The sequence below is a fragment of the Thamnophis elegans genome, chromosome Z, assembly GCF_009769535.1.
Source record: "Thamnophis elegans isolate rThaEle1 chromosome Z, rThaEle1.pri, whole genome shotgun sequence".
NCBI classification, from domain to species: Eukaryota; Metazoa; Chordata; class Lepidosauria; order Squamata; family Colubridae; genus Thamnophis; species Thamnophis elegans.
Genome location: NC_045558.1, coordinates 111,580,965 through 111,604,542, shown reverse-complemented (window position 1 = coordinate 111,604,542; position 23,578 = coordinate 111,580,965). Strand labels below are relative to the sequence as shown.

Here is a 23,578-nt window from a genome sequence, read left to right as displayed (position 1 = left end):
ATTTCAATCCACAAAAAAGTAGTTACAAAGAAAAAAAACTTTCCACAGTGATCCCATTAGGACTATTTTTTGCCGCTCAGTTCTTTTGTTTAAGGATCTAATTTGGCTTTAAAGAAACATTTCTTTGGGCAGTCTTTAGCAAAGTAGAAAAAATACCTCACCAGATGGTCTCACTTTTTGTTTTCACTTCCTTCCTTCCAGAGTGTCCCGATTTCATCAGCCTAGTGGCTGCCTGATAACCTCCAGCTTGAATCACTTCCCTTGGGTCTATCAGGGATTTTGTGATATCCCTCAGACCAGCAAGTCTTTGTCTTCCTGATCACCATCTCTATGGGATGGATTAGGACTCAATGGACCCTCCAGTGGCAAAAGTGTCAACGGCATTCTCAGAGTATCAAGACCGCACACTGTAACATCGTGATGTCGCTCCTCCTTCTCAAGACAAAGATATTTTTATTGAGTATACTTCCAGAGAAATATAAAAAAGAAGATACATATTTGATTATACTTGTATTTATGGCAGCAAGTATTGTATTTGCACAGAAATGGAAATCAGATAAGATACCAACAGAAGAAGAGATAATTTTAAAAAAAAAAAGATTGTGCAGAGATGAACAGATTAACTTTGAGATTAAAGGATAACAAGGAATCACTGTACTTCAAGACATGGGGAAGATTTTATAATTGGTTAGAGAAAGAAATCTAGAAAAAAAGCAAGAGAGAGATATAGAACCCAGAGAAGACACTATTAAATGGAAAAGGGGAGGAAGAGGGAGGAAATAAAAAAGAAAGTATTAATATATAGGTATATGTTTATGAATGAGATATAGAGGAAAAAATAGTTAGGACATATAGTGAAGAAAAGTGAATAGGAAAGGATAAGCATAAAATTATAATAGGGTTTGCGGGAATACCATCAAAATACACCAGATGAGAGTTGTAAAGAGATAACCACACTAACAGAAAAGGAAAGGAAGAGAAGAGGAGAGGAGAAGAGAGGAAAGGGGAGGGAAGGAGGAAAGAGGAAAGGAGAGGAAGAAGGAAAAGGATAGAAAGAGAAGGAGAGAGGGTAGGAGGGGGAAGAGGAAGAGAGAAGTAGGAAAGAGGCAATACACGAAGGAAAGGGAAAGGAGAAGAGGAAGGAAGAAAGTAGAGAATGGAGGGAGGGTGGAAAAAAAAATTGGGGTGGTGATAATACAAAATAAGTATAGGGGATGGTAAACAAAGAAACCCAGAATGTATATTTAAACCTTTTATATGGAAAAACAAATGTAAAAGTGATAAAGATAAATAAGAATAATAACTCTGAATGTATACTTGTAACTATATATAAGAGAATAAAAATAAAAAACTTTAAAAAAAAGAAAATAGTAGATCGGAATGTGTAGTTTCAGTAGACGTGTTTCATTAGAGTCTAAATATGAGAAATGTTCACCTTCCTATTGATTAATTTATCTCTGATCAGGATGAGTTTTTCAATGGATAGGATATAAAGGGGTATAAAAATCTAGAGGCCTGGCATTCTGACAAATTAACCATGAATAGACAAACAGACATTAAATCTATAGACTACGCAAAAAAGACAAACAACTAGCCTAAAATGGAACAAAAAGACACAAGCATTATCCACCAGCAATCAGGACTCCGATAAAGCATATTTTAACTCCAAGGTTAACATCAGACCAAGTGGTGGGTTCCTATAGGTTTGGACAGGTTTGGCCGAACCAGTAGTGATTTGGAAGCCTTGGTCACTGGAATTGGCAATGACCCAGACCCGCCACAAGCTCAAATTCGTTCTCCGGGTGATGTCATAGGTGCCCCCATCTATTTTTTGCTTCTGTGCACGCACAGAACAATTTTATTGCATGTGTAGCACACATCAAGCGCCTGCACACAGCATGGCCATGAGCAAACTGGAACCCCTGCATCAGATCAACAATCAAATAAACAATATCCCAATCCAGAAATTGCCGAAGAGTCAATAATAAACAGCTCAACCAAATAATCTCTAAGAATCCACCAACACTGACAGGGCAAGCAACCAGAATATACACTGTCAACAAATCAAATTCCTGACTAGCACTGATGATGTTACCTAATTTGGCTAATGAAATGTTTGCAAGAAAACAAGGAAGCTCAGAGAGCACCAAGGATCATTTCAACTCTGAACTACAAATCTCCTTTATTTATATAAAAATCCATTTTGTGAGTCAATTCTATAGAATTCCTTTCTCATTGCTATGGGATTTACCATGGCCAACTTGAGTAACATTTCTTCAAATATATTAAGGCTTAATTTAAATTTAAACTTATTAATTCTAATAATAAAATTAATAACATAATTAATTAATTAATTAATTATGTTGATGCTTATTTATTTCATATCTTACCCACCAATATTCAGGTTTCACATTCAAATTAGATAGAAGACATTTAATATAATAATTTCTGTTTCACTTAAGATGCTTGAGAAACTTTGCAATGCAAAAGGCCTTTTGATTGCATTTCCTTTTCTCTAAGAACTGATCTTAAATATTGTAATTTACAACAATAACATTTGCTCATGAAGAACTGCTGCCTGGGACACATGTGGATGATCTCAAGTCCACTCCATGTCCAGAGAGGAATTATGAAATAGCAGATCGGCTTGTCAGATCCTCATTTTGCCCAAGTCTTTGTTTCTATCACTTTGCCTTTAGTTCCCTGGAAAAGAAAAGAAAGAAAGAAGGGGTGTTTTTTTTTAGTTAAGAAGTATAGCAAAAAGAGTAAACAGTTACTATATAATAAATGACCAGATAGTTTCAATGCAGAGTTATTAGGCTATTAGAATATGTTTTTAAATATTTTTTCTCATTAATATTTTAGGGCTTTTCTCCCAACCAAGAACCTATCTAATAACTATATAATGATCATCAGAAGTAAGACTGCAATATATGTATATCTTGTACCATTTGTTTTGAATATATGACTGTTTGTGCATCTGTATGCCTACCTTTTCCTTGAGCATAGTATAAACACAATAGACAATAAGGATAAATCTCCATCATGTTTTTATCTGAATAAATTGTCTGTTTAAATTAGGAAAGTGTTTGATTATCCAGTCTAACCTGCCATTTCAAAGCCAAAGGTCATCATTTCAGATGCTCCTTTTCTTAGAAAGGGGTCAACTTGCATGCAAGAACATCAAAGGAAACTGAATATATTTTAGTATTAGTGTTATAAAAACACAAACCATCTGACAGTTCATTTTTAATCAGAGATCTATTTCAGAGTACTAATGCTACTGAAAACTCTTGGGAATTTATTCAACAGTGCTTGTCTCTGTGGTATATGCACACAGATTTATAAAGCTTTCATTAAGATGCATAATTTCTCTGTATAATCCAATTCATACTGACAAAACATGATTTTTCTAGCGATTTATTGAAGCCATCATCAATATGAATTGAGGTATGGCCTTGAAAGGTAATTTCTCTTTTTTCTCTCTATATCTTGTAGAATAGAATAGAATATAATTCTTTATTAGCCAAGTGTAATTGGACACACATGGAATTTGTCTTTGGTGCATATCCTCTCAGTGTACACACACACATTCATCGAGAATCATAAGATACAACACTTAGTGATAGTCATAGGACACTATAAGCAATCAAATCATACTAGGAAACAATAAAACAATATAAATTGTAAAGATACAAGCTATATGGTTATAGCCATAAGTGGCAAGAGATAGGCACTAGGAAGGATGAGAAGAATAATAGTAATACAGTCTTAGTAAGTAGTTTGGCAGTGTTGTGGGAATTAGTTGCTTAGCAGAGTGATGGCATTCGGGGGGAAAACTGTGTCTAGTTGTTCTGGTGTACAGAGCCATATACCGTCATTTTGAGGGTAAAAGTTGAAACAATTTGTGTCCAGGATGTGAGGGGTCTGTAGATATTTTCACAGCCCTCTTTTTGATTCATGCAAAATACAGGTCCTCAATGGAAGGAAGGTTGGAAGCAAATGTTTTTTTTTCCAGTTCTAATTATCCATTGAAGTTTGTGTCTGTCTTGTTTGGTTGCAGAACCAAAGCAGACAGTTATAGAGATGCAGATGACAGAGTCAATAATTCTTCTGTAGAACTGAATCAGCAGCTCTTTGGGCAGTTTGAGTTTCTGAGTTTGTGCAGAAAGAACATTCTTTGCTGTGCTTTTTTGATGATGTTTTTGTTTAGATGCCCATTTTAAATCTTGAGATATGATAGAACCTAGAAACCTGAAGGTCTCTACTGTTGAGAGAGAAGCGAAGTGGAAAGAGCACATAGCCTAGGGGGAACTCCTGTGCTAATTGTGCAGGTATCTGATGTGATTTTGCCAAGTTTCACCTGCTACTTCCTGTCTGTTAGGAAGCTTATGATCCATTTACGAATGTGGTCAAGTTCAGCTAGCTGATTCAGTTTAATTAGAAGAATATCTGGAATGATGGTATTGAATGCTGAGTTGAAGTCTACAAAGAGGGCCCTTGCATAGGTCTTTGAGATTCAACATGTTATAGGATGTACTGCAGAGTCATATTAACAGAATCATCTGTTGTTCTATTTGCTTGGTAGGCAAATTGTAAGGGGCTAACAGTAGATCTATGATGGTTTTCAGGTGGGCCAGCACTAGCCTTTCAAAGGTTTTCATAACTACAGGTGTTAGAGCAACTGGCCTGAAGTCATTCAGTTCCTTGATGAAGGGTTTCTTTGGCACTGAGATGATAGTAGAGCATTTGGAGCAAGAAGGAACACAGCATATCTCTAGTGATTTATTAAAGATGTGGGTGAAGATGGGGGGCAGTTGGTTAGCACAAGCTTTTAAGCAAGGAGGAGTTTTCTTGCCTGGGCCTGGTGGTTTTCCTGGCTTTTATCTATGAAATATACCTTCCACCTCATTCTCTGTAATCACCAGAGGTGGTGGACCTAATGGCATAAGGTAGGTGTAGGAGGTTTGGCCGATGTTGATGTGTTTAAGATGGGGATTGTGGAGATTAGTGGCAGTAGTTTTCTCTCAAACCTACAGTAAAACACTTTCAGGTCATCTGTCAGTTGTTGATTTCCTTCAGCATGGTAAGGAGAGTTGCCATGATATTTTAAAGAGTTTTTCCCATGTTTGCTGGTTCATTTGTTGAGAACTGATTCCTTATCTTTTCAGAGTATGTTTTTTTTTTGCTGCTCTGATCTTTGATCTCCCTTGTTAATACATGGTTGTACAGCATTCTATCACCTTTTCTGTGGGCTTCCTCTTTGGTACAATATAGCTGCTTAAGTTTAGTATAAACCAAGGTTTATTGTTACTGTATATTTGCAGGTTTCTGGTCAGCACACATAGATCTTCACAAAAAATGACATATGATGTTACAGTATCTGTGAGTCCATCCAAGTCTGCAAAAACATTCAATCAGTGCAGTCATTCTCCAGTGCCATCACTCCTATCCTTCCTGATATTAATACTTTTTTGAAATATGATCAACATCTAATATAATGGAAGTATTTTTGTATTAAAATTAGTTCCACATTTAGAAAACATGTCATTAAATGTCTTAATTGAAAGAAGGAAAAAATGTCACAGCACATTATAATGTATTTTGCAACAGATATGTTTTAAAATTATGACTAAACCATTGATGGAAACTAAAAAGCCCTGTATGCATCTGAAAAATCTAAACTATATTTTTGTTCTATGTTTTAGATATGAAAAAAGGAAGCTCCATCTGTTTTTCATTTTTTCCAACTGCAATTTTCACTAACATTAGTGCTGTTCATAACTACTACCTGATCAGTTGAAATTATTTTTACCTTTACTACAGCAATACAATAAACATATTTAATGCTTAATGCAAGTGACATCTCCGCTTTTATTTTGTTGGGTTTTCCTGATCAAGTGGAGAAAAATATGCTGTACTTCATTTTGTATTTAGTGATCTACATAACATCCTTAATAGCAAATGTTCTCATCATTTTAGTAGTGTTCCTCCACCATCCACTCCATACACCCATGTACTTTTTTTTAGTGAATTTGTCTATTACAGATCTTGGCTCTATTTCTGTGACTATTCCCAAAGCCATGATAAATGCTTTCTTGAACAGCAGAGAGATTTCTTACTCTGGGTGCGTCGCACAAGTATATTCCTTATTGTTTTTTGCAATGTCAGATTTCTTCCTTCTTACAGGCATGGCATATGATAGATACATTGCTATATGTGACCCATTGCACTATGAAATCATAATGGGCAGGAAGACATGCCTGCAGTTGGCAGTCATTGCATGGATAAGTGCTGTTCTTTATTTAGCCTTGCACACTTGTGGCACCTTTGTCATCAACTTTTGCTCCAATGTTCTCAATGATTTCTTCTGTGATGTATCACAACTTCTGAAATTGTCCTGTGACAATTCATATCTCATTGAAGTTGGATTTATCCTATTCAGTTTAATTAGTGTTCTCTTTCCTTGCTTTGGTTTCATAATTATTTCCTATGTTCATATTTTCAAGTCTGTCTTTAGAATACCTCCTTCTCAAAGACAAAATAAGGCTTTTTCAACTTGCATTCCACATCTTATTGTTGTTTCCTTGTTTGTCTGCACTGCAAGTGTTAATTTACTAAAACCACCTTCTTTCTCACCTTCAAATGTAGAAACAGTTATCACTATATTGTATTCTGTGGTTCCTTCTTTGATTAATCCCATTGTTTATACTATGAGGAACAGAGAGATTCAAGCTTCATTGTGTAATATGTTTAAACCTGCTATTCCACCTAGGAATCAATAATGCATGATGGTAATTTAGTACATCTACTTCACTGAAAAATCCATGAGGTGAAAAAGTGCAGAATTTCCTTGAGATTATCTGGCTGCTCAATGTAGCTCATTTTTTCCTCCATGATTTGCAATATGGGATGTGTATCGTTTATTGATTCTTCTTGAAAGACAAGGCAAATTTCAAACTAATCAAGGAGAAAAACAACTTTGAACTAAGGAGAAATTTCATAAAGGTGAGAAAAACCAGTGGAACAGCTTGCCTCTAGAAGTAGTAACAGCTCCAACACTGGAGGTTTTTAAGAAGACACTGGACAGTTATTTGTTTGAAATGGTACAGGATCTTCTGCTTCAGCATGGGGTTGGACTAGAAGACTTCCATGGTCTTTTTCAAACTGGATGAAAACTGGTTCTCATCCTTTGTGGTAAATGCAAGTATAACTGTTTTCAAAAAGCTGTTTCAAAGCATGTTGAAAAAATATAATCAAAGATTTGTAGAGTTAGGAGTGATATTGGACATATTCAGCTAAGTCCATGCATAGAGGAACAAACTTAAACAACCCCAATTGACCGTTGCATCCAACTTCAGCTCTTTCAAACAACTGTATCTTTTCCTAAGATTACATTTCTGACCTCTGCAGTTTTCTCTTGTACCTGGAAAATATCTCATTTGTTTTAAGGCACTTCAAAGAATGCTATGTCATTCCCTAAAGCACTTTTGGGAATCAGATTCTAGTGAGTACATTTAGAGATGTGCAATTAATATCCGTTATTTTTCCCATAGTTAACTATGATTTTAATGATGAGAAATAGAGGGATAAAGAGAATGCACATTTAAGTTAAGAGATGTATTTTAGAGCAATGGGATTCTAATCACTTTCCACAGGTCTCTAGATACCAGGTTGTCATGGAGAAATGGGATCCAATTTTTTGTAATGTATATACTTGTAGTCTGTTACATTAGAATGTAAATTGTCTTTGATATTCCATCTCTATTACTTTGATGTAATATATATGATTTTAGACAGTGTTTGCATGTAGTTATTGCAATGGTATCATAATAACATAATTTGAGAGTTAAAAGTGGAAACAATTAAAAAAACACGATAATTTTGGATGTATGTATTAAATTCTATTATATATAGCTGCTCATTATTAATCCTAGGTGGTTGCCAGTGTTAAAAGAAAATAGAAAATCAGAAAAAGAAAATAGCATATTTAGACAAAAATAATTTAAGTAAAAATGACTTAAACACAATGAGAAATTAATATAAATAATGCATAGCTCATCCCAGAGGCTGAATGGAAGCTGCCTTGCTTCTCAACTGACAAACTACTAAACAACCTGGCTTTAAATATAGGCTGTGCAATTTTCATGGCTCTAGCTTTGGCAGTTAAAATGTGGATTAAACCTTTGTAAGATCATTTGAATACAATGGCATCAATTCAGTTAGGATCTCTACTACATTTTTTGGGCTAATTCTTTTGATGTCCACATCAAAACAAAGCGTGATTATCTAGTACTGGTTCTGACCTAGTTGGCTGATATAGTCCTTCTCTCCTGTGGTTTCTCATACACTTGATAACATTAGCCAGCTTAAGTACAGTCTCAAATGGAAGTCCAACCTCCATCAGAAAAATCATTGATTTTTAAAATATGCCACAAGGTCAAAGACATCATGCATTGCAATCCAACTCAAATGTGTTTTTTTTTTAAATTTTTACTTGATTCAATAGAGTGGCAAGATTCCAGATTAACATATACTTGTCATTTTAGAAGGAATGTCATTGCATAATATTATTACATCTCTCATAAGGGATGATGAGATCAAGGATGAAGAAATAAAAGTTCCATTCTGAGAAACTATAGAAGGGTTTCTCAAAAGAAAGGGAAGATTCCTTGTTTTAATCAATTGATTTAATTATGATTATGAATTATGGATACAAAGAACAAAAAGTTATCAGACTACAGTGATCAATGGAGGAAACCTGGCCCCAGTTTTATTGAAAAAAGAATAAGATGAAATTTTGGGGATTTGATGGCTAATGGTATTTCCACACACAGTATCATGTCTCATACAGGCATATCATCACAAAGGTGGACCCCATATATTTCTTCTATTTCCAGCTCCTAATATGCTGAGCCAATAACATTCTCTATTCAACTAAGCATAATGTCAAAGTGGTCAGCAATCTCAAAATTGGGTTTACGCAGCTCTTTACAACATTCACATGGGAAAAGTCTGTGGTGAGGATCTAGTTCTTCCCCTCCAGAGATATCCCAGTATGCCCTTATTATTATTAGACTATTCTGACAAATAAATACTGTAAATAGGTATTGTAACTCCTCGCTGGAAATAAGGAAAAATATATATAATTTTCAAAAAAAGTTCCCACCAATTATTGTCCAATTAACCTGCTAGATATTTCTTCAGAGCTCTGTTGCAGATATCTTATGTTACACATTGCAAGACTGAGAGGAAGAAGCAAAATTCTTTCATCCAGAAGAAGCAGGGTGTCAAAAAAAAAAAAAAAAGAACATTGCACAGTAGATCACAATGCCATTTTAACCCCTTATTCAGAACTAAATCAATGGGAGGAGGTGCCAACATCGCAATGATATGAACATGCTGTCTCAATGCTCCAAGACAGTAGCCGGTACTTTTGCTGCTGGGTGATCCAATTGGACCTAAACCGTCCCGAAGAGATGGTGAACAGGAAGACTACGTCTTGCTGACTTCAGGGACATCACAAAGTCCCTGATCAATGCAAGAGGAGTTCTTCAAACCAGCGACAAAAAATCCAGCCAAGGCTGATGAAGTCAGGGAGGCTCCAAAACGGAAGAATATGGAAAGAGAAAGTGTTTCCAGCTGGTGAGGAACTTTTACTGTTTTAAAAAGTGACTGCCTATAAAAAATTTAAAATTAATTTAAATTGGAGAACAGAAGAATCAAGTGGCTGAATTAAATTTGGAATGGTTTTGGACAGTGGTTATCTTACCAGCATCAGAGCTTACCTTCGGGCAATCAGGACGACAAAAATAACACACATTGCCTCTCTGATAGCTTCTGCTGAGTCGCGCCCAGCCACCTTGTTCAGGATAACCCGTTCCCTCCTAAACAGGAGGGATACGAGTGATCCTTTGCAAGGCAGAGCTGAGGACTACGTCCAATTCCTCGCAGATAAAGTTGCTTGGCTTCGGAAGGACCTAGACTCCAATTGCGCAGAGCCAGCCGAGGCACCAGGGGAGAATCTGGATGGACATCACTGGATTGATTTTCAAGCTGTTACCCCTGAGGACGTGGACAAGGCCATGGGAGCCGTAAGTGCCTCCACATGTGTGCTGGACCCATGCCCCTCCTTGCTGGTTGCTAACAGCAGGGAGGTGACACCGGGCTGGATCCAGGCGGTTGTTACCGCCTCCCTTCAGGAGGGGCTCCTTCCCCCCGCTTTAAAGGCGGTGGTGGTGAGACCCCTTCTGAAGAAGCCATCTTTGGATCCAGCCGTTTTAAACAACTATCGTCCTGTCTCCAACCTCCCCTTCATGGGGAAGGTTGTTGAGAAAGTGGTGGCCTTTCAGCTCCGGCAGTCCTTGGAGGAAACCGATTATCTAGATCCCTTCCAGTCGGGATTTAGGCCTGGCTACAGCACGGAAACCGCTTTGGTCGCATTGACTGATGATCTCTGGAGAGCCAGGGATGTAGGTTATGCCTCCGTCCTAGTGCTCCTTGACCTCTCAGCGGCCTTCGATACCATCGACCATGGTATCCTTCTGCAACGACTGTGGGAGGTGGGGGTGGGAGACACTGTTCTACAGTGGTTCTCCTCTTACCTCTCGGACAGGTCGCAGTCGGTGTTGGTCGGAGGGCAGAGATCGACCCCTAGGCCCCTGAATTATGGGGTGCCGCAGGGTTCGGTCCTGTCCCCCCTCCTGTTTAATATCTACATGAAGCCGCTGGGTGAGATCATTCGACGGCACGGGATAAAATTCCACCAGTATGCGGACGATACACAGTTGTATCTGTCCGCCCCGTGCCAACTCAGTGAAGCGGTTGATGTGATGTGCCAGTGCCTCAAGGCTGTTAGGGCCTGGATGGGGGTTAACAAACTTGTACTCAATCCGGATAAGACCGAGTGGCTGGTATGTTTCCCTCCTACTAATTGGCCAAGTTTTCCATCTCTCAGGCTGGGGGGTCAAATAATACACCCCTCAGACAGGGTTCGCAATTTGGGAGTCCTCCTGGACCCACAGCTGACTTTCGAACACCACCTGTCAGCTGTGACCAGGGGGGCATTTGCCCAGGTTCGCCTGGTGCACCAGTTGCATCCCTACCTGAACCAGGAGGCCCTCACAACAGTCACTCGTGCCCTTGTGACCTCTAGACTGGACTACTGCAACGTGCTCTACATGGGGCAGCCCTTGAAGAGCATTCGGAGACTTCAGCTTGTCCAGAATGCAGCCGTGTGAGTGATCGTGGGTGCACCTCGGTTCACCCATGTAACACCTATCCTCCGCGAGCTGCACTGGCTGCATATTGGTCTTCAGATACGCTTCAAGGTGCTAGTCGTCAATTATAAAGCCCTTCATGGTATTGGACCTGGGTACTTGAGAGACTGCCTGCTGCCAATTGCCTCCAATAGACCGAGCAGATCCCACAGATTAGGCCTCCTCTGAATTCCATCCGCCAGCCAATGCCGACTGGCGACTACCCGGAGGAGAGCCTTCTCTGTGGCTGCTCCGACCCTCTGGAATGAGCTCCCCGTGGAGATTCGAACCCTCACCACCCTCCAGGCCTTCCGCAAAGCCCTTAAAACCTGGCTGTTCCCACAGACCTGGGGCTAAAGAGCTTTTGCCCCCCTCCTCGAATGGTACGGTTGTTGTGTGTTTTTTAAATTGTGTATTGTTATATTTTCTTTTTTTATCCCCTGTCTGTACCCCCTTCCCTGACCGAATTGTGAGCCACCCTGAGTCCCCTTTGGGGAAAAGAGCGGCATATAAATGAAATAAATCCTAATCCTAATCCTAAATGCTATCTTAATGGATGGAATTTATGCAAGTCTTTTAAAACGGATGGATTAAGTTTTCTTCTTTTTTATTATTCTCTGTAACCTATGGTCTAAAATTTTCCACTTTCATTATTGTGGGTGTCCTTTTAACCCATTTAAAATGGGCTTTTTTTCTAACGAAATACAAAAAAGATACAAAAAGAAATAAGGAAATTTGCAACAATAACACTGCTACTCGGAGGCTGGAAGGTTTGTGGATTGGAGTTTATGTATTGGAAATGGAACACATTTTTTTCTTCATTGATTGTTTTGACTTGGCACTACAAGGTCTCACTGCTTGGTTATAGAGAGTGATAAGAAGGGAAGCATACAGATGTCCCTTTGAAGTATATCTTTAACCAGAGAAAAGTGAAAACAAAACATTTTTGTGAATCTATGCTTAATTTTATTAACCTTCCAAGCTAGAGCAGCTGTGTTTTAGCTGGAGAGAATGGCACAATTTCAAAAGCAAACAGAAATCTTAAGCTTGCAAAAGATATTTTCAGAAATACAGAAATTATCAAATACATATGAGAGTATAGAGAAGAATCTGGAAGATTTAGAGCACATAACAGCAAAATATGATGAAGTTGAAGATGTTTATCAAATGCAAAATGTGGTGGTTACAACTCAAAAAATCTAAGTGCAAAATGAATATAAAAAGATCAAATTTGCTGATATTTATTGTGATTGGTTTGTCTCTGAAAATGGAAAGAGTGGAATACTGAAAGAGGAATTAAACGGAGGGGAAATTTATCCCAGAGGGCAAGATACAGAAGAAGAAAAAAACCAAAGAATCTTAAAAAGACAAATTTTATTAGCAATAGCATTGATAACACTAATGACAATCAAAGATAATCTGAATAAGGAAACAGAAGAAGAGCATCAAGATTACATGAGAGATCTTATAAGCAAGGAGTTGCTAAGAGGAGTCCATACAAAGTTGATCAAGGAGACGATTAGAGGACTGGCACCACAAATAGCAGAAGATATGAGACTGTTTTGCTATTGGAAAGATACAGGTTGATAGATGGAAGAATATAATTTAAAACTAGTTAAACTTAATGAAATTTATTGAGAGTAGATATAATTTAAATAAATAATTGATAATGTTACTAATGTATACAATGTCTAGTGTTATAATGAGTATAATTGGATATGAATATTGAATGGTACCCATGTAAGGAAGATTAGAAATCCCTTTGGATTGTACATAAAGGTTAGTAAAAAAAGAACCGTTAGATACAGTTAAAGTTTTGATTATTCGGTGGAAAATGTTATGATACAGGAAAATGTTATGATATAGTCAAATAAATGAGGGATAAGAATAACAACATAGATAGATGATAGATAGATAGATAGATAGATAGATAGATAGATAGATAGATAGATAGATTAGATATAGATATAGATATAGATATAGACATAGACATAGATATGGGTATAACATAAGAAAACTTGATGTAAATTTTAAACAGTGATTTGGAAAGGAGGATTAGAAAACTTTGTTATTAAATATTATGGATGTTTAGCTAGAATAGGACATAAGGATTTAGTGTTAGTGGAGGATTTTAGAAATAGTAATTGAAAGGCCAATATGTGGTTATGCATTAAATTCTGATATATTTTATGATGAAGGACGCTTAAACAATTATAGTCAAATGAAAATGGAAATATGATGATTGTGACATGTATAAATATTTGAGTAATTAAATGCTTGAATTAATATGAATTATGTTTGTTGACTGTGGAAAAGATGCACAAAAGTCTTTTTTTGTAATCAACTGATACACTTTCTACAGCATATAAAGAAGGATGTTGTGTTTGTTTTAAATTTAAAATAAAAAAATGTTATTAAAAAAGAAATACATCAATGGTCCTCGCATACAAAATATTTCTATATCATTTTTATTGACCTTACCTCTGTTTTTAATTGCATTGACATGTTTCAATTATGAGGCAAAGTAGAAAATAAAACAATAAATTGATTATAGAAATACACATTGACTTTACAAGTAGAGTAAGAATGGGTGCTTGTCAAATCTTTTATTTGTTATCTTCTTATTAAATGTTTATATAGTTTATATAGTGTGGCCATGAAGTCAGAAAACCTTACCTAATGGACATAAAATTTCAATGTTAATGTATTTTCTGGCTTTAGAAGATTATTGGCCTATGAAAAGGAATATTAAAAATAAATCATAATAAAACAAAGATAGCAGGTTTTAGCAAAAATAATGTTAAATACAAACTGACAATTAATATTCAACAAATATAGCAATATTCCTTTGTGATATAACTGGGCATCACATTTCATAAGTCCCCCTTATGGAAAATACTTTAGATATAATTTTACACTACCCAGTATTATTCTGCAATTTTTCTCTTTTAAAGAATGACAACTAGACGCCCCTGCAATTAAGAGCCCTGCAATTAAGTTACAAAGCTGAGTTAAATGAGATATCTATGTGACTAAGATATGGGAGTGGAATGAGAAGACCATTTTCTATTGGAAGTAGTCCAAAACAATTTCACTAGGAAGATTTTGGGTCTCCTTCAGGGCACTTGTTCTGACTATTTAAGAATGAAGGTTGGGCTACCTTCAATTGTGACTAAAATCTATGATGCATTGTAAAGAAATAAGAGATATCAAGAATACCATTTGACCAATCTAAATTGAACATCTGGGAATCAGTGGACCAAACTTCTGAAACCATCCTACAAATATGTTTCTTAGCACCTTGGAGGCAACTTAGCTCTTGGAATAGAAAAAATATATATTAAAATTAGGGTTTTTTTTTCTCCCAAGGGATGTCAATACAAGCATTCACATTTGCATTTTGGCTTCACCTATTTTTTAAAATCATTAAACTGTATCTGATTCTTAGAAACCTAAATAATATTTGCTCAAGAAGAAAAATTATATGGAATACAGGTGTATGATCTCAAATTTACTCCTTATCTAGAGAGTAATTATAAATAGCAGATCTGCTTGCCAGCTCTTCATTTTGCCAGAGTCTTTGCCTCCATCACTTTGCCTTTTCTTCCCTGAAAGTCTTTTTTTTTTTTGAGAAAACACTGTAAGAACATATTTTTTAAGCAATGAAGGCCATAGCAAAAGAATAATAATTGGCTACAATACAATAAACTTTCAGAGTGTGCCAATTAGAAATTGTTAAATTATTAATAGAAGTCGTTAAATATTTTTCACCAATTTTTCAGGAATTTTCTCATACTCAAGAACCTATCCCATCATTGAGAAGTGCAGATTTTCCTATTTCATCAGATCAGTCGCTATTTGTTGTTTTAGTCTAGTATAGTTGTCCTCCTTAAGAGTGGTACATCTAGGTGATAAGTATATCCCCAAATATTTAACCTTACTTGTAGTTTGAATCTGCAAAGTTTCTGACAACTCTTCCTTTTGTGTTGCTGGGATATTCTTTGTCATAATCTTTGTTTTATCTTTGTTTATTTTCAAGCCTGCTACTTTTCCATATTCCTCTATTCTTTCTAGCAGTTTGGGTGCTGTTTCTAGTGGATCTTCAAGGATAAAAACTAGGTCATCTGCAAATGCTTGTAGCTTATACTCTTCTCTCTTAATTTTCATTCCTCTTATTTCTTCTTCTTCTCTGATCTTTCTATTTAGGACCTCTAATGTTAAGACAAAGAGTAGTGGTAATAATGGGCAACCTTGTCTCGCACCTCTCTTTATTTCAATAGGATCTGTTAATTCTCCATTTACCATTATCTTTGCTTCTTGTTTCTGATATATCATTCGTATGGTTTGAGTAAATTTCCTACCAAAATTCATCTGCTCCAGTTGTAAAAACATAAATTGCCAATTCACATTGTCAAAAGCCTTCTGCGCATCGAGAAACATCAATGCCATTTGTTTTTCGGGGTGGGCCTCATAATATTCCAAAGTATTCAAAATCATTCTCATGTTGTCTTTAATTTGTCTCTTAGGTAAGAAGCCATTTTGATCTGAGTGGATGAAGCCATTTAAATATTTTTTAAGTCTATCAGCTAGTATAGATGCAGATAGCTTGTAATCTGAATTTAATAAGGAAATTGGTCTATAATTCTTAATTTGTGTTAGATCAATCTCTTCCTTAGGTAGTAATGTAATATACGCTTCTGACCATGACTTCGGTATTTTGCTCTCAAACATCAGTTCATTCATGACTTGTAGCAGTGGAAGGGTCAATGTTTCTTCAAATGTTATGTAAAATTCCACAGGTAGTCCATCTGGTCCTGGGGCTTTCCCATTGTTTTGTTTTAATAGAGAGATACAAAGTGTGTGGGTGGGGGAAAATATAGTTAGGATCGATTAGCACAGGTAAGGGAATAAGAAATGATACTAAATTATAACCTATTAAATGATAAATGTTAAAACACCTGTAACCAAACGACATGTTCTATGTGATGATGTTTTTTTTTCTTTTTTCTTTTTGTTTTTTATTGTTGTGTGTATGTGTTGTCTATGTAATAAAATAAATGTTTGTGTGTGTGTGTGTATGTGTGTGTGTGTGTGTGTGTGTGTATGTATATATATAAAGTCACAACCTCTGGTATGCCCAAATATGGGAGGAAGATCACTACTTCCATTCTCTGTCCTTCGGCTCGTCACAAGAGACCATCCAGACAGAAACCCAATATTTTTTACTATTGCCTTTTTGTTACATTTGTTATATTTGTGCTGATTATATATATATATATATATATATATATATATATATATATATATATATATATATATATATATATATATATATATGTAGGTCTCTAGTTGTTCGGGTTTTCTCCCGCGTAGAATTGGAGATGTCTTGGCGACGTTTCGACGAAGTCACATTCGTCATCTTCAGGCTGCTGCTGACTACTTCAGGTTTGGTGTTTCCAGGAGTAGTGGACAGTAGTAGTAGTTCGAATCCCAGTAAGGATATGGCTAGCTGATGAGAGCTAAATAGCTTGAAATAGATCTATACTAGTCTTCCTTTATTTATTTATCAGCACAAATAAAAACACAAATATAACAAAGGCAACAGTAAAAATATTGGGTTTCTGTCTGGATGGACTCTTGTGACGAGCCTAATGACAGAGAGTGGAAGTGTGACCTTCCTCCCACACTTGGGCATACCAGGGGTTGTGACTTTAAGTATATACCTCCTACCCTGGCTGGCTGATAAAAGGAGTCGTTCTCTGTAGCTCAAATGGTTAACTCCCTGCCTGGGAGGCAATAGAGCACAGGTTCGAATCCCAGTAAGGATATGGCTAGCTGATGAGAGCTAAATAGCTTGAAATAGATCTATACTAGTCTTCCTTTATTTATTTATCAGCACAAATAAAAACACAAATATAACAAAAAATATTGGGTTTCTGTCTGGATGGACTCTTGTGACGAGCCTAATGACAGAGAGTGGAAGTGTGACCTTCCTCCCACACTTGGGCATACCAGGGGTTGTGACTTTAAGTATATACCTCCCACCCTGGCTGGCTGATAAAAGGAGTCGTTCTCTGTAGCTCAAATGGTTAACTCCCTGCCTGGGAGGCAATAGAGCACAGGTTCGAATCCCAGTAAGGATATGGCTAGCTGATGAGAGCTAAATAGCTTGAAATAGATCTATACTAGTCTTCCTTTATTTATTTATCAGCACAAATAAAAACACACACACACACACACACACACACACACACACACACACATATATATATATATATATACACACACACACACACACACACACACATACATACATACATACATACATATATAACGTAGATAGATAGATAGATAGATAGATAGATAGATAGATAGATAGATAGATAGATAGATAAAGGAACCTATCCAATAACTATTTAATGATCATCAGATATAAAACTACATTATATATGTATATCGTACCATTTATTTTAAACATATAACCATGTGTCCAACTATACGTCTATCAAATCCCTGAGTAAGATCATGGCTCCACCATGTTTTGGTATAAATAAAATGTCAGTAAATATATGTGTCTCAGGATCCAAAATGGGTTGGTCACTAGGACCAGATGTTTTGTCTTCCAAGCTTTTGGATATGCTAGAGCCAATTTCACGAAGACAGGCACTAGCATGAGTCTTCATAAAGATGGGCTCCAGCATGAGTACAAAAGCTTGGAAAACTAAACCACCAACCCCAGTGACTGACCCTGATTGGAATACAATGTCACTTAAAGAAAAGCAGGATTTTGATCATCCAGTCTGGCTTGCCATTTCAAAGCCAAAGGTTAGCATTTTGGCTGCACCTTTTCTTAGAAAGGGTTCATCTTGTACAGAAGGACATAGACTTTTCAAAGAAAGCCCACTATATTGTTTGTCAGAGTTATAAAAAACATAAATTCATTGTTTCATTAGGGATGCATTTCAGTCTATTAATGCTACTGATTACTTTTGGGAATTTATTCAACAATGCTTGCCTCTGTGGGATATGCAGACAAATCTATAAAGTGCAATTTCAACAAAATACATAATTATTCTATGTAATCCAGCTCACATTCAGAAAACATGGATTTTCTAGAGTTGTACTGAAATTATCACAGATATGAATTGAAGTGTGACAATGACAGGTAATTTCTCTCTTTTTCTCTATATTTTGTATAATATCTGTGCCATCACTCCTATTCTTCCAGATATAAATTATTTTTGAAGTATGATCAGCAATCTAACACAATGGAAGTATTTGTGTATTAACACTGTATCCACATTTAGAAAACAACTTGTTTAATCCTACTAAATTGAAAGAAGGAAAAATGTTGGAGCATTACAATATATATGTTATAGTTATAATAAAACAATTGATGGAAATATTGTTTATGATTTTGAAATGGTGAAGGAATATATTCTCCAAGTTGAAATTGATTGCTGGAAATTTCATTAAAAAGCCCTATCCACATCTGTAAATTCTAAACCATATTTTTCTTCTATGTCTTAGATGTGAGAAAAGGAAAATCTATCTGTTTTTCAGATGTTTACATTTTTTATTGCAACTCTCATTAATATTAGTGCTGTTCATAATTGCTAACCAATCAGTATTTTTATTCTTTCCACAGCAGTGCATTAAACGTTCTCAAGGGAAAAAAAATGCCTAATACAAGTCACATCTCTACTTTTATTCTCCTGGGATTTTCTGACAAATTTCAGCAAAATATATTATACTGTATTTTGTTTTTCATGATCTACATAATATCCTTAATAGCAAATGTTCTCATCATATCAGTAGTGTCCCTCCACCATCCACTCCATACACCCATGTACTTTTTCTTAGTCAATTTATCAGTTACAGACCTTGGTTCTATTTCTGTGACTATTCCCAAAGCCATGATAAATGCTGCATTGAATAACAGAGAGATTTCTTACTCTGGGTGCATCGCACAAGTATTTTTTTTATTGTTCTTTGGGATGTCAGATTTTTTTCTTCTCACAGGCATGGCATATGATAGGTACATTGCTATCTGTGACCCATTGCACTATGAAATCATAATGGATAGGAAAACATGTATTCAGCTGGCAGTCATTGCATGGATAGGTGGTCTTCTTTATTCAATATTGCACACTTGTGGCACCTTTGCCATCAACTTTTGTTCTAGTGTTCTCAATGATTTCTTCTGTGATGTCTCACAACTTCTGAAAATATCCTGTGACAATTCATATTTCATTGAAGTTGCATTTATTATATTCAGTATAGCTGGTATTGCCGTTCCTTGCTTTAGTTTCATAATTGTTTCCTATGTTCGGATTTTCAGGTCTGTTTTTAAAATTTCTACTTTGCAAAGAAAAAATAAGGCATTTTCGACTTGCATTCCACATCTTATTGTTGTCTCCTTCTTTGTCATCATGGCAAGTGTTAATTTACTAAAACCTCCTTCTGTCTCCCCTTCAAATATAGAAATGGTAATCACAATATTGTACTCTGTGGTTCCTTCTTTGATGAATCCTATTGTTTATACTATAAGGAACAGGGAGATCCAAGTTGCATTGTGTGATATGTTCAAATCTATTATTACATCTAGGAATCAATTATAGTGTAAGGTAATTTAGTACATTCACTTAACTGAAAAATTCATAATGTGAAAAAGTGATTTATGATACTGGTTTAAAATTATTCCATTTTACTTCACTATTTTAGTTTTTTTTAGCTGCATTTGCAGAATTACCATTAGATTGTGTGGCTGCTCATTTTTCTCTCAATGCTTTGCAAGCTGGGATGTGTAGCCTTTATTGACTCTTCTTGAAAAACAAGGCAATTTTCAAACTAATCAAGGAGAAAAACAACTTTGAGCCAAGGAGGAACTTCTGAATGGTGAGAAAAAATAACCAGTGGAACAGCTTGCCTTCAAACCTCTGGTTCTTTATTACTGGAGGTTTTTAAGAAGACATTGGACTGCCATTTGTCTGAATTGTTATAGGGCAAGGATGGTGAACCTATGGCATGTGAGCTAAAAAGGTTCACCATCACTGTTATAGGGTCTTCTGCTTGAGCATGGGATTGAACTAATGAAGAAGAGAAGCAATCTGAAATTTAAGAACTTCCCAACCATTTTAAAAGGCTTGCGTAGATTCGATCCATGTAAATAACATTTAAAGAGTAAGATAACCACTGTCTAAAACCATTCCAAATTCAATTCCGCTGCTTGATTCTTCTATTCTTTAATTTAATTTGGTTTTTGAGTTTTTATGGGCAGATTCTTTTTTAAAGCAATAAAAATTCCTCACCAGCTGGAAACACTTTCACTTTCCGTATCCTTCCGTTTGGGCTGCCCCGACTTTGTCAGCCTTGTGGCTGGAATTTTTGTCAACGGCTTGAAGTTCTTCTCTTGCTTCTTTCAAGGATTTTGTGATATTCCTGAGATATCTGTTCACTGTCTCTTTGGAATGGTTTAGGTCCATTTGGACCCCCCAGTGGCAAAAGTATTGGCTGTGGTCTCAGAGCATTGAGACAACACAACCATTTTGTCATGACATTGGCGCCTCCCTCCTCAAAAAGGCACCTTTTTGAATTGCAATTGACACTGGACATCTTCTATCTCCATCCCAGCATAGAGGAAGAATCCTCAGACCATCCCAATTAAGTGTTGCTTCCATCTTCAGCATTTTCAAACAGCTGTATCTTTTTTCTAGAATTGCATATTTCTCCACAATAATGCTCACCTGCACTTGTAGAATGTCACAACTGTTTTAAGGCATTTCAGAGAATGTTCATTATCCTATGTCCTCTAAAGCCCTTTTTGGAATCAGATCAAATTCCCTATAGAGAGCTGAAATGTATAATTTAAATTTCTTATTGTTCCTACAGTCAATTATGATTATAATGACAAGAAATAATGGGATAGAGAGAATTTAAGTTAAGATATGTATTTTAGAATAATAGGATTTTCCACAGGTCTATAGACACCAGAATGCCATGAAAAAATTGAATGCATATTTTTAGTGCGGTATGTATTTGGGGTCTGTAACATTAGAATGCACATTTTCTAGGATATGCCATTCTCTACTACTATGATGAAGTAGGTATGATGTGAGAAACTGTTTGCATGTAATTAATGACATTGCATCACAAGAATTCTAAAAATAGTCCTGCAAATATAAATTTCAAGCAGCGAGAGAAAAATGGAAACAATAGAAAAAGGAAACTTTTGGAAAATGGAAGATGGTAGAAGAGCTTGAGATTCCCTTCAGCCTCAGCCTGCTGCTGAACTCCCCTGTTTCCAATGTCACTAGATTTCAGGATTTGTAAATATTTATGGAAATTGATTTAATGTACACTTGTCATAATTCAATAAAGAACAATGATGCTTTGGCTTATATATTTCTCCAGGTTTGGTAATTCAATTTCAACTGAAATAGTGGGTACAAAAATATACAAGATTCAAATCTCTACAGTTAGGTATACATTTATGACAGTTATAAATGAGAAAGTGCAGTTTCAGCAGACAAAGTGTATAACAGGAAATTTTGCAAATGTTCTTCTATTCTTAATCTTTCAAAAAATGTTTTAAAAAAACTGCTTAAACAAACTAGCTCTTCTTCCCTGTTTTCTAAAATAGCATGTTATTTGCTTGCCAAGCATTAGACATGAAAAAGCAAACATTCTATTTTGATTTTTAATGTTAATTGTTATATGTTTTCATGCATGACCCATGTCAGAAGCTTAACAAGGGAAATAGTTTGTACCAGATGTGGTATTCAGCCGGTTTGGCCTGCCCACCCACTCTGGCTGTATACCATCATATTTAGGCATGTTTCAAGTTGCATGCATGTGTGCAAGCTGCATACATGAGCAAAGCACTTGCATGGACAGCTATGGGTATGTGTTTACAGGGGCGTGAGCGAAGAACGCACTAGTTCATGCACAGTCACATGTGAATTGATAGAGAAAGTAAGTGAATATCACGCTTGGCTTGTACTACTTTGCAGCTGTCAATGTGCTTTTTGTCTTATTCTTTAATTATAGACATTAAATATGAATGGTGTTCAATTTTTTCTTTGCTAATTTTCCTTGTATCAGGAGGATAATTCCAAGAAGGAGGGAGAAAGGAAATACAAGATCTGCTCCATAAAAGCTCATTTTGTAAGTCAATTCTATGAATTTTTTTCCTTGCTTCTATTGGGGTTTACCATAGATGACTGAGGATCAATCCAATGATATAAATGTTAGAATTTATTGACAAAATTTTATTAATTCTAATCATTCTGGCATTTTTTATATTCACTTTCCTTAATATTTCGTCCAACAATATTAAGGCTCCCCATTCAAGTCAATTATAAATTCTGCCCCACCTAAGATGTTTGAGTAACTTTGTAATGCAAAAGGTCTTTTGAGATGTAGTTTCTCTTTTATAGTACTTTTGTTAAATATTACAATTTATGACAATAAAACATGTTCATGACCAACAACTATATATATATTTTCCTCCCTAGTTGAATGCTGATAAATATATCACCCTCTCCTTGCAAAGCAGCCCCAACATTTTTAACTTCTAATTCTATTTGCAAATTATTGACCTGTCATTTATTCACTTTATTAATTATAATTAATTCTGGATCATCCCAGATCAAATATCTTCATTTGCTTCTTAATAATATCTCTTATCAATTATTGTTTGGTTGAATATGGTAAACCCATTTTCCAAAATCAATTTATCTTCTCAAAAACATCCAATTGAAATTGTTTTCCAGTTGAATATGTCAATTTACAAGAAATTGGAAAATATGAAATTTTGATTTTTGTTTATTTCATCATATTTGGGATTTTGCAAATAATGTAGGATATTGTTAATTTTAGAGTGTTTGATACATGTACCAAAGAAAATTGGAAATCATTATTACTCTTCCTTCTTTACTTTTTTGTACTTTTAACATACTTTCAACAATCAAGACCTTAAAAAGCTAAAGATAAAATAAAACTCCAAATGAATAAAAGTCTTCCAGGATATGCTTCTGGTAGGTTTTCTGATATAATCTAAGTTTGTATTCTCCACTGGACAGTGAGGTTTGGTCAACTTACCAATTCTATTGGTAAGTTAAAGATGAATTGATAATGCAATGGGATAACTGATATTAGGACATTCTCAATTGCAGCAGCTATTAATGGCTAATTACTTTCATAAGAACTCAGGTCATTTTTTTTAAAAAAATGTCTTGTTTAATCTTGTACTTTATTTAATTGCCTCTTGAGAGAAACAAACAGATTAATAATATTGCTAAATATAAAATCAATACTTT

The 23,578-nt window shown here is 35.7% G+C and overlaps 2 protein-coding genes across 2 annotated transcripts; both read left to right on the top strand.

Moving 5' to 3' along the window:
- The first annotated feature begins 5,846 nt into the window (after positions 1-5,846).
- LOC116521490 (olfactory receptor 14A16-like) lies at positions 5,847-6,785 on the top strand. The gene has a single exon (XM_032236159.1). It carries the CDS (start codon positions 5,847-5,849, stop codon positions 6,783-6,785), a length of 939 nt encoding a protein of 312 aa, XP_032092050.1.
- A 12,152-nt stretch (positions 6,786-18,937) lies between these two features.
- LOC116521489 (olfactory receptor 14A16-like) lies at positions 18,938-19,879 on the top strand. Its single transcript, XM_032236158.1, has one exon. The coding sequence runs from the start codon at positions 18,938-18,940 to the stop codon at positions 19,877-19,879; it is 942 nt and encodes a 313-aa protein (XP_032092049.1).
- The last annotated feature ends 3,699 nt before the right edge of the window (positions 19,880-23,578 follow it).